Genomic DNA, 17,813 nt, shown 5'->3' with positions numbered 1-17,813 from the left:
TAGCTGTTCTCCAATTGTCCCCTGTAACCATGACCGGCATGACATTCATTTTCTTAAGGCCCTCTACAACCACAGCAGCTTCTCTCTTTAGTGGATCTGCAACTCCCAAAACACCAATTAAGCTATAGTCATATGCAACAAGTATGCCGGTCTTGGCACTTTCTTCAAGCTCTAATAAAAAATCTTCAACATGGGTTGGAATAGTGATTCCACTTTCAGTCAGCAGTTACCGATTACCAACCTGTTCACGATACGTTAATTCCAGCAAGCAATCCCAAAAAGTAATGAAGCACATCTTAAATAATGAATTGACATTCACATATCTCAATGTAAAGGAAACTCACCAAAAGAAGTTTTCCATCTATAAAGCACTGGACACCTTTTCCTGGCAGAGCAGAGAATTCCAAGACATCAAAAAGCCATCCGGAATTTGTCTCTTTGTTATGTTTTGGAGAATCCTTGGTTGCAGAAGGTTCATCAAAGAAATGAAAATGGCGTGCTTTTTTTTTTGTTTTTATTTTTTTATTAATTTATTTGCTGATGTGGTAATTTTTAAATTCCAAATAATTTTTAAAAATATTATTTTAATAATCACATTAGCATTTGGTGTGCAAATAATATACTCCGTTTGCCACGTAGACAATTTTTGTTACTGAGATTACAGTAAGAACTAAAATGGTAACGATTTTCGATTTTCATGGACTAAGATAGGTGCGTCTAAAAAGTGGGGACCAAACTGGAAATTGGCCCAAAATGTAAGGACCAAAAGTACATATATTTTGCCAAAACATTAAAAATAAATAAATAAATAAAAACTAAGGAAAAAATTGATGGAGTGTTTAAAGGAACTTGTAGTGAATATTTATTATGATGATGGAATTTATTGTTGACACATGGCAAAGAAATGGACATGTACAAATAATTGTCTACCTCATCACATTATCTTTACATTTTTTTTAGAGAGTTTCAGCTTATAACGTTCGCTTCTAATAATAGCTCTTTATCATGATACCAAGACAACAATCAGTTTTTGTTGTAGGCGGGGATTGAACCCCAAATCTTTTATACAATCATTAGAGATTTTACCAGTTGATCTAACAAGAACCCACTTATCTTTCCATATTATACCAAATAAGTGAAGAAAGTTATAAAAGATTATTTATGGCATTGTTTTATGTATTGTTAAAAGGACACGTGTTACTATTGTGTGCAACTTCCAGTTTGAGGATTCAAAAAATTAATTCAAGAAATGGAAAGATTAGAAGTTGTAAAGAGGCTCAATTAATCTCTAATAATCTGCTTCTTTTTATTATAAAAAAAAATGTTCATTTAACATTATTGACATTTGTTTTTAAAGAAAGAACATAATTGATGTAAAGATTATTACCTATAAAATATAATACAAAAAAAATAGAAAGATATATAGTTAGATAAAATTTGACATAATGATGACAACAAATGTGAATTAAAGTGACTTGAAGCCATTAACAAAAAATATTTTTTTTTTTAACTACAAAAGTTTTAATATAGAAGACACATGATGGCCATTATGACACTATATATTTTTTTTATAGTTTTTGTTGTTGTTGTTGTTATGTAATTAGTGGTTTAATAACCATTCTCTTATTTTAAAAGTTTTTTATTTTTCATTTAATTACTAATAACCATTCTCTCATTTTATGGTTCATAGTTGGTTATTAGTATCTCAATCTAGATCCTAACATCTTACATACCTAAAACATTATGGATCTCACTAAGATCTCTATTAAAGTGAAATCCGTGTGGAATCCTTATCCAGATATTAGGATCTTATAGGATCCCAAATCCCATAATGATACTAAAGATCTAATGTTATAAAGGAAAATTCAAAAAAATATTTTCTTATTTTGGGCCTCTAAATGGGGCTCAAAGACCCTAAACTGATTAAAAAAAATGTAATAAACGAATCAGCCTAGTGGCTTTAGCCCAAATTGATAAAAAAATAATAATAATAAAACCCTAAGGCTAACGTCAATCATCACTTTAACCTAATAAATAAAATCACAGAAGACAGAAGAGAAGAGAAGAGAAGAAAGTGGCCTACTAGAGAGTAGAAGGCAAGTGTGAGAAGCTGAAAATCCGACGGTGATGCCACTATAAGAGAGAACATTGACAACGAAAGAATTTTTTTATTTTTTTAAATTCTACTAACAATGACAAAAATGTTGTTTTTAATGATCAACCGTACTTTGAGAAATTCATCCAAGATAACCAAAACTTTGGTCTTAAAGAATGAGTGTGTTTGTGTGTTATTTGAAACATTGTTATTTGGTTTGTGTTGTTTATGTGATATATTAGGCATTGAGATTGTTATTTGCTTTATGTTGTTTATGTGAAACATTATGTATACTTTGAGTTGTTTAACTTAGAACTTGGTATTTGTGAGTTGTAACTTTTGAACTTCAAACTTTGCTTATGTATTTGTAATTTAATACTATGTCTTTTATTTGTAGTTTCACTAATTAAGTAATTTGTGTCAAAAAGTACTTTTTTCAATGTATTTTTGATATATATTTTGAATTATAATTATGGATATTTTTTAATATATTTTTTTTAATTGAAAAGTTGGATCTTACAATCCTCGTGCTGATCCTACGATTTGATCCTCGAACCCTCTTATCAATTTATGTAGGATCTCGATCTTGATAACCTTGGTCTTGAGTGTGTGTATATGTATTTAAAGAATCATTTAAGCATCATATTTAATTGTCCTAATTTAAAATATGTTAATAATATTATAATTAAGATTTGTAACCAAAAATAGTGGTTTAATTATGGCATTTTTTTCCCTAGTTCCTTCACCGCAGACATTTCAATTATTTATTTATTTATTAAGTCTTACAATTGTTAGATGTTTTCACACACTCATTGTTATAGATTTTCACAAGATGCAAAACATGGCTTTTATGTTACAAACAAAAATAAAAAATAAAAAATAAAAACTAAGGGAAAATCCTAAATAGCAGGTTGTTATAGGTTTTTAATTTGAATCCATCACTAAAATTACTTTCTTGCCCACTAGTAACAGCCCGTAATAATCTGTTATTTAAGATTTGTTGTGAAAGTATTGTGAAAATATTATGGACGTAGCATTTCCCAAAAATTAATTCAAGAAAATGGAAAGATTGAAAGTTGTAAAGAGGCTCAATTGATAATTTGTTTCTTTTTTCTTCTAAAAAATGATAATTTAACATAATTGATGTAATGACCATTACTTATAAAAAAAAAAAAAAAAGGATATATATTTAGAGAAAATTTGACGTAATCATGAATTAAAGTCACTTAAAAGCCATTAACTTTTTTTTTTTTTTTGAGAAAGTAAAAATATATTTTTTTAACTACAAAATATTTAATATAGAAGACACATGGTCGTATATTATAAAGATACTATATATTTTTTATAAGTATTTTTTTTTGTTTAATTAGTGGTTTAGTAATCATTCTCTCCTTTTGGATGTTTTTTATTTTTCCTTTAATTATTGGGTAGCCAAGGGACATGTATGACATTTATGGGTCATATGCATGGTAATCAATATCTGATCTAGATCTTAAGATCCCACATACCTAAAACGTCTTGGATCTCACAAGGATCTCTATCAAAGTGAAATTCATGTGGGATCCCATTTAATACAACCCGATTAACTAATATAACAAATAAATATTCATTTTATTTTAGATTTATCAAATACCTTTTATATCCAACCTATATTCTAAACTTTATAAAAAATTATAATAAAAAAGTGAGTAATTTCAAAAGCTTATAAGTGATATAATTTTAAGTTGAAACCTTACAAACCCTAAATCTCCAAATCTTAAAATAAATATTTCATTTCCTTTTTTTTTTTTTTTTTAAATTTCATCCCGTCCTCACTCCATCTCACTCTCAAACCCCAAACCATCACTCTCACTCTTGATGGATTATACAACATTATGGACATAATATTTATTAAATACTTTGATGTTATTTTGAACTTTTGGATGATATGATATAAGTATTTGATGTCATTATTAACTTTCAAATTATATGCTTAATAGGTATTATGTTGTTATGAATTTGTATTAAATTTATAACAATATTAATCAAGTGCTTTTTTTGAAGTGGGTTAAATGAATTGAATCTGGGTCAACCCAACCTATTTAATATTAAGCGGGTTGAAATAAGTCGGGTCACATTCGTATCAACCCATCACGACCCGTTTATTAAGCATGTCAAGTGGGTCATGTAGTGTCGTGTTAACTAGCTTCAATTACAAGTCGTGTTAGGAATGAAGAGTCATAACACAGTTATTAAATGAGTCTAGTTCAAGGTTGAGATATTTAGCCAATTACCCCTATCTCAACACGACACCACCACAACATGCTAACCCTAATTACACTCGTACATGAAGGTTATCCATAGGATATATATATAAAGGAGTAGAAGTGCAAGAGGTGAAAATGGTGAAATGAAATGAAGAGTTTTGTTTGTAGTGTGAGAGAGGAAAAGACTCAAAACATTAACAAATGAAATAAAAAGTAAATATTTAATTTGTTCTTATCTCCAATGGGCACTTGAGAATATTTCAATTCTCTTTGTAAATAGATAGATAGATTATAAATAGATAGACTATAAATAGATGATTAATATAGAAAGATAAAGAGAAATGTGTAAATGAAATGTAAAATTTTTTTTAGGTGTGAGAGAGAAAAAGACTCAAAACATTGAACCAAATGAAATAAAAAGTAATATTTAATTGGTTTTATCTCCAATGAGAGCACTGAGAATATTAATTCTTTTGTAAATAGATAGATAGATTATAAATAGATAGACTATAAATAGATTATTATATATAGATAGATAGAGAGAGAGAATGTGTAACAGTTCAAAGACAAACAATTGAACATTTTTAAGTATTGCAAAGACGACCAAAGTAGCAATTACATCATTGTACACGCAAACAGCAACCTGCTTCAAGTATTAGTAGTTATGGCTCGCCTTGTGTAGGGGGAGGAGGTGGTAAGGGCAGTAAAGATGACCTTTGCTTGTGCTTTCTCATACCAATAGCACACTGGAATTGGAAACACTAACACCATCTTTGGTCAGAAACAAAAACTGATATTCAACGGCAGTTGAAGCGCCTCAACAAGCCTGCTCTTAAATCCATCAAGGTTATTAATTACTTCATATAACATTCTTTTTAGCTCCACTTGTTTGAAGTAAACTATTTTCAAAATTATTTTACACATTTTACCATGTTTGTTTAGGTGTAATATTGGTAACTGTAAATATTTTATAGTCAAATGTAAAAACCCCTCCCAAGCTAAAATGTTTTACTCCTAAATTAATGAAGTTTAAAACATTTTACCTTCTCTTTCACACAACTCCCCCCCCCTCTCTCTCTATCTAAACACCCCTCTCCCCTCTCACTCTCAATTTCTCTCTTCCCACAAACCAAAGCACCAAGCCACTCATCACTCTCAGTTCGTCGGCACCACTCATCTCCAACACACTCATTGCTGACTCAACCTCAACCATTGTCAACTCCAACCTCGATTATCAGTTCAACCTTCCATATTTTTTTTTTCAATCAATCTTCAATTCAATCCTAATCACCACCTCCACCTCCACGTCCTCGACTCACCCACTGATTCTCAAATCGGTATTTTTCTACCACTATGTGGGTTTATCAATTTGGGTTTTTGGCTAGTTTTGGGTTATGGTGGGTGGAGGTAGCTAGTTTCATGCTTGCAATGGTGGTAAGATTTGGGGTGGGTTCTCATGGCTTTGCACCATGGTTCTCTTAGATCTTAATTGCTCTTCCTCTTTTTTTTTTTTTTTAATTTGCTGTAATTTGTTGTGTGTGTTTATGGTTGATAAATTTGATTTGTATATTATTGAATTTGAGAATTGTGTTTAACTTGTTGAGAAGTTTGAGTTAGGATATGAGAATTTATGGTTTGAATTCATGGTTGGGTTTTGATTAAATTTGAGAATTTTTTATCTTGAAATTAGACAATTGAGTTTGAGTTGTTTAGAATTTTGAGTTTGGGTATAAGAATTTCTAGTTTGATTCAGGGTTGATTTTTTATTGAAATTTGAGAATTTGAGTTTGTTCGCTGAGAATTTTGAATTTGACATATGTGTTAAGAGTAAAAGAACATGCATCTAACAATTAGATTTTAAAATATGTAGCAATATTAATTTTTTAAAGGAAGTTGTTGCCTTAGACTACAACTAATTTTGTAGCCAAACTTTGTCCTTTTGTAGCCAATACAAGAGCACAAGGACATGCAATAACCACCACTGATATTCCAACCTGTTTAATATTAAGGGGTTGAAATAAGTCGGGTCACATTCGTATCAACCATCACAACCCATTTATTAAGCATGTCAAGTGGGTTGTGTTGTGTCATGTTAACCTACTTCAATAACAAGTCGTGTTAGCGGATGAAGAGTCATGACACAATTATTAAATGAGTTTAGTTCAGGGTTGAAATATTTAGCCAAATAGTCACATCTCGACACAACACTACCACGACATGCTAACTAGGGCGGAGCTATTTGGCTCCCCCAAAAGTTTTAAAATTTCCTCTATAGTATATAAAAAATAGACATGGGCCCCCCAAAAATAAATCCCCCCCCCCCCCAAAAACAAAATAATTATTTTGGACAATTTTTCTAGTCCAATACAAACAAAAAAAAATTGGCCCACATCCAGCCTAGCTGGCCAGCCCAAGATCCTTAATCAAACAAAATGAATTCACCTCTAAACTAAAGCCACTTCTAGCTCAACCCAACCCAACCCCAAATCTGAAATCCCTAACACTAATCAAACAAAACAAACTCATCTTCACGCCTCTGCCTTAATCACCTCATGCCTTTGCCTCACTGCTCGAATTCCCAGTCTTCACGTCATGCCTCTGCACTCTGCTTGACTACCTCAGTCCACGCTACTTGCTAACCCTAATTGACACTCGTACATGAAGGCTTATCCATAGGAATAAATATAAAGGAGTAGAAGTGCAAGAAGTGAAAATGGTGAAATGAAATGCAAAGAGTTTTGTTTGTATGTGTGATAGAGGAAAAGACTCAAAACATTAAAACAAATGAAACAAAAAGTCAATATTTAATTTGTTCTTATCTCCAATATGGCACTTGAGAATATTTCAATTATCTTTGTAAAGAATGTGCCACTTGGTTGAATCCACGAAAATAAAGAATTCCTATCTTTTAAATTGTAATTAGGCCTTGTATTTATTGTGGCAAATTAGGAATGTCCAGAAATAGTGAACCCCAGAATATAAAGAGTTCTTACATTTTGAATTTTAATTAATCCTTATCTCTAATGTAGCACTTGGGTAAAGAATTGAAGTGGAAATTTTTTTCTTCTCAAAGAGAGTGCCACATGGTAGAACCTCATGCACTCTCACAGGAGATCTCTGCTTATATATATATATATATAGAGAGAGAGAGAGAGAGATTATAAATAGAATTGATGATTATAAATAGAATTGATAATTACAAATAGATAGATAGATAGATAGACAGAATGTGTAACAATTCAAAGGTAAACAATTGAACATTTCTAAGTATTGCAAAGATTACGGGAAAAGTTAGCAAATACATCATTGTACACCGCAAACCAACGACCTACTTCAAGTATTAGTTAGTTATGGCGTCGCCTTGTGTTAGGGGGAGGAGGTGGTTGAGGGCAGTAAAGATGACCTTTTTCTTGTGCTTTCTCATACCTATGGCAGCAGCTAGAATTGGAAACACTAACACCATCTTTGGTCAAAAACAAAAACTGGAATTCAACGGCAGTTGAAGCGCCTTAACAAGCCTGCTCTTAAATCCATCAAGGTTATTAATTACTTCATATAACATTCTTTTTACACTCCACTTGTTTTGAAGTAAACTATTATCCGGAAATTATTTTACACATTTTACCATGTTTGTTTAGGTGTAAAATTTGGTTAACTGTAAAATATTTTATAGTCAAATTGTAAAACAACCCTTCCTAGGCGTAAAATGTTTTACTTCTAAATTAATGAAGTATAAAACATTTTACACTTCTCGTTCACACAACTGCCCCCCCTTCTCTCTCTCTCTCTCACAAGTATAACAACCCTTCTTCCCTCTCACTCTCAAGTTCTCTCTTCCCACAAACCAAAGCCACCAAGCCACACATCACTCTCAAGTTCGTCGGCATCACTCATCTCCAACAACACTTATTGCTGACTCAACCTCAACCATTGTCAACTCCAACCTCCGATTATCGGTTCAACCGTCTTCCATATTTTTTTTTTCAATCCAATCGTTCAATTCATTATCCTCAATCACCGGCTCCACCTCCACCTCCACTGTCCTCGACTCACCCTTTGATTCTCAAATCAGTATTTTTCTACCACTATGTGGGTTTATCAATTTGGGTTTTTGGCTAGTTTGTGGGTTATGGTGGGTGGCAGGTAGCTAGCTTTCACGGTTGCAATGGGTGGTTGAGATTTGGGGTGGGTTCTTAATGGTTTTGCACCGTGGGTTCTCTTAGATCTTAATTGCCCTTCCTCTTTTTCTTTTTTTTTTTAATTGCTCGTAATTTGTTGTGTGTTTTATGGTTGATAACTTTGATTTGTGTATTATTGAAATTGAGAATTGGGTTTAACTTGTTGAGAAGTTTGAGTTAGGGTATGAGAATTTATGGTTTGATTCATGGTTGGGTTATGATTGAAATTTGAGAATTTTTTATCTTGAAATTTGACAATTGAGTTTGAGTTGTTGAGAATTTTGAGTTTGGGTATAAGAATTTTTGGTTTGATTCAGGGTTGATTTTTGATTGAAATTTGAGAATTTGAGTTTGTTCGTTGAGAATTTTGAATTTGACATATGTGTTAAGAGTTTAGAGAACATGCCTCTAACAATTAGATTTTCAAACTATGTAGCAATATTAATTTTTTTAAAAGAAGTTGTTGCCTTAGGCTATAACCAATTTTGTAGCCGAACTTTGTCCTTTTATATATTCCCACCTTCTTTTTCTATTCTTTTTAGCTCTCTCTCCCCCATTTTTTATTTTTTCTTCTTTGGGGTAAGCAAAGCTTGTGTTCTATATAGTGCTTTTAGCTTTAGTCCTAAAATAATCATTCTCTTTTGTGTGTTGTGGTGTCTCCATGACTCCCATTTACTACTTTTATGAACTTAAATTGAAATCTATCCGTGTGTGATGAGAAAATGTATCTGATACAGAGCCCAGATGGAGATATAATCGACTGTGTACATATCAAAAACCAACCAGCTTTTGATCATCCTTTCTTCAGGAATCATACAATTCAGGTGACTAGCTAGTTTAATTAAGTAATTGATTATTTGGAACCACTAATAATTTGATCCCTATTGTATGTATGGTATGGTATGGGGTTGGGTTTGCGCATATATGCCTTAGATGAGACCAAGTTTTCACCCAGAAGGGCTTTCATTCGACGACGTCTCTTCAAAGCCCGAGTCCGAAATTACTCAACTATGGCACTTAAATGGAAGGTGTCCTGAAGAAACTATTCCCATCAGAAGAACTAAAGAAGAAGATTTATTAAGGGCAAGCTCTGTAGCAAATTATGGAAGGAGCAAATACCCTCAGTTTGATACCACGGACACCAATAAAACTGCTATCCAAGAGGTACAACTTAATAGGTTTGAACTCAATGATATCTACTACTACTACTACTACGTAAGGACACTCAAGAAGTCGACACTCACAACCTTCATGTTTTTTTGGTTGAATTTCTAGAATGCAATAGTTTTTGTGAAAGAAGATAAGTATTATGGAACTAAGGCAACCATAAACGTTTGGAAACCCCAAATCCAGGAACAAGTTGAGTTCAGCTTTTCTCAACTCGAAATCTTTGGTGGTAATGCTACTACAGAGATTAATGCCATTTTGGCTGGCTGGATGGTATATTTATTATTTAATTTCATCATCACTTTTTTTCTTTTACGCCCTCGCAAAACATTGAATTACTAATAATTTTCATTTTTACAAAAATTACTTGTGTGTAATAACAGGTCAGCTATACTCTATATGGAGATTACAACTCTAGACTCTTCGCTTTTTTCTATAATAATGTACGTGTTTTAATTTTTTACTTCCCCACCATTATTGTTTCTTTTTACTGGTTTTCAAAAAATAGTCTTTTATTCATTCCTGCAGAAAGTTATAAATCAAACTAGGGGCTGCTACAATCTATTGTGCTCACCTGGCTTTGTTCAAATCAACAAGGAAATTGCGCTAGGTGGAAGCATCAACCCTATTTCCGTCTATGCTGGTTCCCAATATGAACTCCACTTCCTTGTCTGGAAGGTAGTAAAAAATTAGTTAAATTATTAATGAAATAGTTTATGAAGATTAAAAACCTATCATATATATATGATCGTATCATATGTAGTTTTTCTATATAAAAAAATTCATAGTAACAAATGTTACAGATATGGCTCAAGGCCCAAGCCCTATTATATTCTTATGGTTTTATTTGTAACAGTTTATGTTTGAAATTCTTATTTCTCGGTTTATTTATTATTACATTCAACTTTTTAAATTTAAAGTTTCAAGTTTTCTATACTCAATTAATTTTAACCTGACTTATTTTTTAAGATCGCAAATTTAAGTCTAGTTGCTCTGTACAAAAAAAGATTCATTTTTTTTTTTTCTCTTTCAATAGAAATATATATCACACCTAAAATATAATGCTTTACCGATAGGTTTTTATTCTCACGCATATACTTGGTTTTTATTCTCTCACTTATACTTTTTACATTCATCTTTTCACATTTATTTTTATGTTTTAAATATGGATATCTTTTTCTTTTTTTTTTTAAATATGTATATTGTCACATCAATTACAGGCATGTGTATGCACATAAATAAGTGAAAGAATATTTAACCATCATACCTTCATTTATCATTCAAAATATTACAAACTGATTTACCTGGCATGTACAATGAGGTAGGACATCAAAGGAGGGGGAGACTGGTGGTTGCAAGTTGGGAATAAGTATCTAATGGGATATTGGCCTGCTTCCCTATTCGTATCCCTATCTGAAAGCGCTTCACAGATCCTATGGGGAGGATTGGTTATAAACCAACAGAAAAAGGAGCAGCACACCTCCACACAAATGGGCAGCGGTCATTTCCCTGAAGAAGGGTTCAGCAGGGCTAGTTACTTCAGAAATCTACAAATTGTTGATGGTTCAAACATTCTCAGGTTTCCCAAACAAAGTTACATTGCCGCTACGAAACCAAATTGCTATAATGTCACAAATTTTATAAACAACTTTTATTATGGTGGTCCTGGCAGAAGCCCTAATTGTCCATGATCATTTAGATTATTGTTTCAAATTTAAGGAGAAAAAATGAAAAATAAGAAGAGGATACTTATTTTTCTTATTTTCTTCATGTCACACCAAATGTACCAACAAGTCATATGTAATATGAAACTCTTTGATTCAATAAATGAAAATAAAAATTTATTATGTGGAGTAGTAAAATTTTGAAATTATGAAATTCAATATAGTGGAAGTTAATTGGTCTTAATTCTTATCAGAAGGGATTTAATTGTTGCAATTTTTTAATTCACCATCCGATCATGTTGCAATTATTTATTGCCCCTTTTCGGCTTTAAAAATCATGATTTTTATTTATTTTGGATTTTTATCATTGTTTTGATGCATTAATCAGGGTCAGACAAAATACACTATCGACAGTCATAGAAAATAGTACAGCATAAATAAGCATGAAGAAAAATATGTACAATAATCATTCAAGTAAAAATCATTTTGATTAAATAAAAACCATTTAAAAAAAAAACTCATAAATAGTAAATTCCTAAGCAAAGGTATTACTATTATTCTTAAATCACAAATTGATTTAGTAATGAAAACAAGTTTAGTAATATTTAATATATTGAGAGAGATGTGATATAGAAGTTTAGAAACTATAAATCGTGTAAATCTAATATAAATTTTATAAAACTTCATATTAGGTCACAAGAAGCTTGTTTGGTTCGTTGGTCATGGTATCAGCCTTAGTAACCCGATTAAACCAAAAGAATGCTATAAAGAGCATGAGAAGTCAAGCCATTTTTAATTTAAAGAACATTTGTTTATTAGTTTTAGCCACCTCCCAATACAGGTAGGACCCGTTTGAAACCTCTTTAACGAATGCACAAGAGCAACAGCACTATAAAAACTAGATATCTAAAACACCCAAAGTCATTGCTATAGACTCATATGGAATATAATGTATAATGGCCATTAACAAAGCCAAAAATAAATTTTTATTCCAATTTGTCCATGAATATATATTATGTTTTCATTATATATATATATATATATTGTTAGCTTCTAAAGATTTAGGAATTAATGTATTTAGAACTCTAATTTGTATTGTTGGCAAACCATGATCAAAACAGGTTGTTTAGTCTTGTTTAGACGTGCTCAAAGTTGTGTTGTTTATGTAAAGTTGGAATCGAGCTGATGCAGAATTTAATGTGCATTTCGGCCTAGCTCGATTGATCGAAGCTTAGGCTCGATCTATTGAATTTCGCACAGATGCGTTTTTCTGCAGTTTTTCCAACTCAGCCCTAACTCCTAAAACGTTTAGGGTTTTATGTTTTTACCCTAGGTATATAAGACAAACCCTAGCCACGTTTTAAAGGTTGCTCATAATACTGTTTGTGTGAATCTCTTGTGAGATCTATGAGGAGCTTTCCTTCACACAAGCTTAGGATTATCAAGAGGAGATTTATTCAAGATCTTGATGATCATTCAGTTGCAGCCATAAGAGCTTAAAGATACACAAGCGGGTGTGCTTGTACTTGCTGGAGAATCCAAGAAAGAAGGTCTCGGAGCTTGCACGTGATCGTATCAATAAGTTCTACTGGTGGGTAGCAATAAGAAGTCGAGCGTGGGGGCATGTAAGTCTTATTGTATGAACTTCGATTCTTTCAAAATAATGGATTCAAGTTTACCTTGAGGATAGCTAGGTTAAATCCTCCCCAAGTTTTTACCGATGTGGTTTCCTAGGTCATCATATTTTTGTGTTTTTTATATTTTCGCTTCTATATACTTGATATAATTGTTTGATTGTGATAACCTAGATTTGTGTAATTTGACTAAGTTAATCACTTGGCTAATTAATTAGGTTAATCTGATTGTTTTAAGGGGTCTAAAAACCGTTCATATATAAAGAGAGAGAGAGAGAGAGAGAGAGAGAGAGAGAGAGAGAGAGAGTTTCAGCTGAAATTATTTTACACTATAAAAAAATTTTACATTAAGCCAAACACAGCCTAAGTCAAACTTAAATATATTAATGTGAAAATTTGATTTTTAATAGAATATCATTTAATACATTTTCTTTTACATAAATATGTTCAATTTTCCAAAATCACTCTCTTTAATTTAAGATTTATTGAAAGATGGATATTAACTTTTTGAATAAAGTAAATGGTATGTTTAGAAATTCATTTATTGACTTTTCAAAGAGGGAAATTTATTGAATACTCTGGGAGTACAATAAATGCATATTATCCCCTCTCACATGAATTGTGGGTCTCATCATGAATTTAATTAGTGGGACCCACAATTATGTGAGAGTGGGGAGTATATATTTATGGTACTCCTTCAAAAAGGACTTCATTTTGGGATATCTCAATATAAAATAGAGGCCTAATAATTTAGATCAAAGAGAATATGTATATATGTATAAAAGTATACTTATATGGACTTTATATGGGTTTTATAAGTTTGTAAATAAATTAATAAAATGTCAAATTAGTGTTTATAATTTATTGAGAATATTTTGTCAAAAAATATTAATTGAGAATATAAATAGTCAATTTTGTAGTAAGAATTAAGATAAATTCCATTAACATATGGCTGAGGTTTGGACTAATGCCAACCAAGTCCAAAACTTTCAAAACTAACAAATTTGGTCTCTAATGCCAACATAGTCTCTAAATATTGTTAGGCTTGTTAGACCACTTTTGATGCCCACTTTTGACAAAGGACCCAATAGCAAAAGAAGCTCAACAATATAAAGAAAGTGAGAAGGGGAAAGTAGTAAAGGAATAGGGAAACAAGCCCAGCAGTCTGAAATGGCGGGATTGATGGCCAACAGGCTCACAAGAATAAAAAGAGGTAAAGAAGGAGTGATTGGGCCGAGGAAGCTCAATGAATGAAGTAGTAAGCCCATGGGAATAATAAGAGATAAAGAAGAAGTAAATGGGCCAGGGAAGCCCGGGAAATGAATTAGTAAACTCATTGAGTTAGCTTAAAGGCTAATAAGCCTGAAAAGTAAAAAGAGGTAATGATGTGGCCGAGGAAGCCCAAAGGATTTAGTAAAAAGCTCATGGGAGTAAAAGAGGTAAAGAGGAAGTAAACGGGCCGAGGAAGTCCGAGGGATGAAATAATGAAATGGGCTAGCATAACAAGAATGTTGGCCAAAAAGTCCAAAAGAGGTAAAGATGTGGAAAGTGGGCCTAGAAAGCCCTAAGCAAAGGATTGACAAAGAAATGGGTTGGCATGGAAAACACATCAACCCACAAGTTCACGGTGTAACACGAAATAAAAGGAGGGTAAAGCTATAGCAGGCACGATGAAGTGACATGGCAGGACCACTAGCCAAAAGGACCACTAACACAGATGGGCTTGGTTGGAAGATGAGGGCCTTTGCCCAAGCAACGCCTAGCCAAAGAAGGGATAAAAGGTAGGGAACATAAGCCCAAAAGCCCACACATCCTTCACGCCACAAGAGATAAACACCAATTAGAACATACAGTAGAATCAAACAAACACGGAGACAGTAAAAACGACATGAGGGCTAGAAAGAAACAAATTTAGACAAAATGGAGCATGCACAAAGGGCCAACGCACCACCTACTTGTGCCCAGCCAATACATGGGAGGTGGGCTACGAGTCAAGGTATTTAAAGGGTATGGTCTAACGGTGGGGAGAAAGAAGGGGTTTATTTTGGGGTTCCCGCTCAAACTTCTTTGGGGATGAAATGTCCTGCTGGGATGGGATCTCACCCAAAAGAAGTAATTATGGGCTGGGACCACTTGATACATGCCATAGTGGTAGGTGATGTAGAGGCTTAATCGTTATCTAGATGAGAGTAATGAAACATAGAAAGATGTAAGAAACAAGATAGGCAATTTTGTCTGGAATAGGGAGTGGTGCAACCAACACATTTAGAGCTATGGTAGTGGCTGAGCAACTAGAAGGCTAGTGGGCAGTCTTGGAAGGACACCCATAAGGAGCCAAAAGTAGTTGAAAGGTAAAAATGGCAAATCGCACCATGATAGATAGTATAAAAAGTGGTAGCTGTGAACAGTAAAGGAGGACAGAAGGAACAAAAAAGGAGAAAAGGTAGAACAAAAAAAAAAGGAGAGAAAAGAAAAGGATATACATAAATTAAAGAGACATGAGCGGTTGGAATAGATACATACATCAATAGACTACATTTTTTCTCTCCCTCTTAACAGGCCCACTCTTTGGGAGATTGAGGATTGAAACTTAAACCATTTAGGTCATTTTTCCAAAGTGCGTAACTTATATGGCAGAAGCCTTCTTTGAGGTTACTCACATTGGGGATCGGTTCCGTTCTTGGAGTTGCATCTACTAAGAAGCTAAGCCTACTTTTCTAGCAGACAAGTTTTTCTTTTATGCTTGTTAGGTGATTAGTTTACCGTTTAGTTATTAAACTATCTGCTGTACGTTATTTTCACTATTGTATTATTCTACCATGACTTTATTAGGCTACTTTCCTTTAGTTCGGTGTTAACATTATTTGTTTAGTATTGTAGTCATTTTGCCATACTGTATTCCTACTATAACATTTGTAACAATTGTTCCTACTGTGGGCACGCCGTATACTCAATGCCTCTATTAGAACGCGTTTATATTGGGATGACTTGACTTGTGCACAAACTGACCTAAAGTGTATTTCATTTAGGCCAACCCCAACTCTCTTACCTCAGACCTACGGGCCGTAATGTGGTAAGAGAAATCAAAGCCCAATAACACAAAAAGGCCCACCATAACCACTTAATAACTTTTTGTTGGATTGATTTTTCAAAAATCTCACTGCTAAATTACATGTTTTATTTATTTTTTTATTTTTTTTTTTTTTATGTTCTTAATATACATACCAAGTTTAGTGCCAAACAAAGGCTATTTACTATTCAATCTAGAAATCCATCTTTTATGAAAACAAAAACAGCAAACCCCTATAACCCTCAAGCTACGTAAAAATCAACAAGCACCATAAAGATATCAACTCCCCTATTACTAAATATTTGATCATACAATAGAGAGAGAGAGAGAGAGAGAGAGAGAGGTGTCGCCAATCCAAGAGAACAAGGACATGCAATAACCACCACTGATATTCCAACCTATTTAATATTAAGCGGGTTGAAATAAGTCGGGTCACATTCGTATCAACCATCACGACCCATTTATTAAGCATGTCAAGTGGGTCGTGTTGTGTCGTGTTAACCTGCTTCAATAACAGGCCGTGTTAGGGATGAAGAGCCATGAAACAATTATTAAATGAGTCTAGTTCAAGGTTGAAATATTTAGCCGAATACCCCTATCTCGACACGACACTACCATGACATGCTATCTAGGGGCAGCGCTACTTGGCTCACCTAAAATTTTTAAAATTTCCTCTATAGTATCTCGAATTCCCAGTCTTCATGTCATGCCTCTGCACTCTGCTTGACTACCTCAATCCACGCTGCCTGCTAACCCTAATTGACACTCGTACATGAAGGGTTATCCATAGGAATATATATAAAGGAGTAGAAGTGCAAGAGGTGAAAATGATGAAATGAAATGCAAAGAGTTTTGTTTGTATGTGTGAGAGAGGAAAAGACTCAAAACATTAAACCAAATGAAACAAAAAGTGAATATTTAATTTGTTCTTATCTCCAATGTGGCACTTGATAATATTTCAATTCTCTTTGCAAAGAATGCACCACTTGGTTCAGTCCACGAAAATAAAGAATTCCTATCTTTTAATTTGTAATTAGGCCTTGTATTTATTGTGGCACTTTTAAAGAGTTCTTACCTTTTGAATTTTAATTAATCATTATCTCTAATGTAGCACTTGGGTAAAGAATTGAAGTGGAAATTTTTTTCTTCTCAAAGAGAGTGCCACATGGCAGAACCTCATACACTTTCATAGGAGGTCTCTGCTTATATATATATATATATATAGAGAGAGAGAGAGAGAGAGAGAGAGAGAGAGAGATTATAAATAGAATTCATAATTATATAAAGATAGATAGATAGACAAAATGGGTAACAGTTCAAAGGTAAACAATTGAACATTTTTAAGTATTGCAAAGATTATGACCAAAGTTAGCAATTACATCATTGTACACCGCAAAGCAGCAACCTACTTCAAGTATTAGTTAGTTATGGCATTGCCCTGTGTTAGGGGGAGGAGGTGGTTGAGGGCAATAAAGATGACATTTTGCTTGTGCTTTCTCATACCAATGGCAGCAACTAGAATTGGAAACACTAACACCATCTTTGGTCGGAAACAAAAATTGGATATTCAACGGCAGTTGAAGTGCCTCAACAAGCCTACTCTTAAATCCATCAAGGTTATTAATTACTTCATATAACAGTCTTTTTACGCTCCATTTGTTTTGAAGTAAACTATTTTCCGGAAATTATTTTACACATTTTACCATGTTTGTTTAGGTGTAAAACTTGGTCAACTATAAAATATTTTATAGTCAAACTG

The 17,813-nt window shown here is 33.0% G+C and overlaps 1 protein-coding gene across 1 annotated transcript; it reads left to right on the top strand.

Moving 5' to 3' along the window:
• Positions 1-5,106: 5,106 nt before the first annotated feature.
• Positions 5,107-11,481, top strand: LOC111997234 (protein neprosin; the record flags this gene model as incomplete). The annotated part of the gene is made up of 7 exons (XM_065774250.1): positions 5,107-5,187; positions 9,257-9,343; positions 9,453-9,683; positions 9,795-9,959; positions 10,070-10,129; positions 10,215-10,364; positions 11,012-11,481. Coding segments are annotated over 7 exons (1,140 nt in total), but the record flags the coding sequence as incomplete, so codon positions are not given.
• Positions 11,482-17,813: the final 6,332 nt, after the last annotated feature.

Source organism: Quercus suber, unplaced genomic scaffold (genome assembly GCF_002906115.3).
Source record: "Quercus suber isolate HL8 unplaced genomic scaffold, Cork oak 2.0 scaffold_89, whole genome shotgun sequence".
In the NCBI taxonomy this organism is placed as follows: Eukaryota; Viridiplantae; Streptophyta; class Magnoliopsida; order Fagales; family Fagaceae; genus Quercus; species Quercus suber.
Note: the sequence above shows the minus strand (reverse complement) of the source record. Positions and strands in the feature narration are given on the sequence as shown.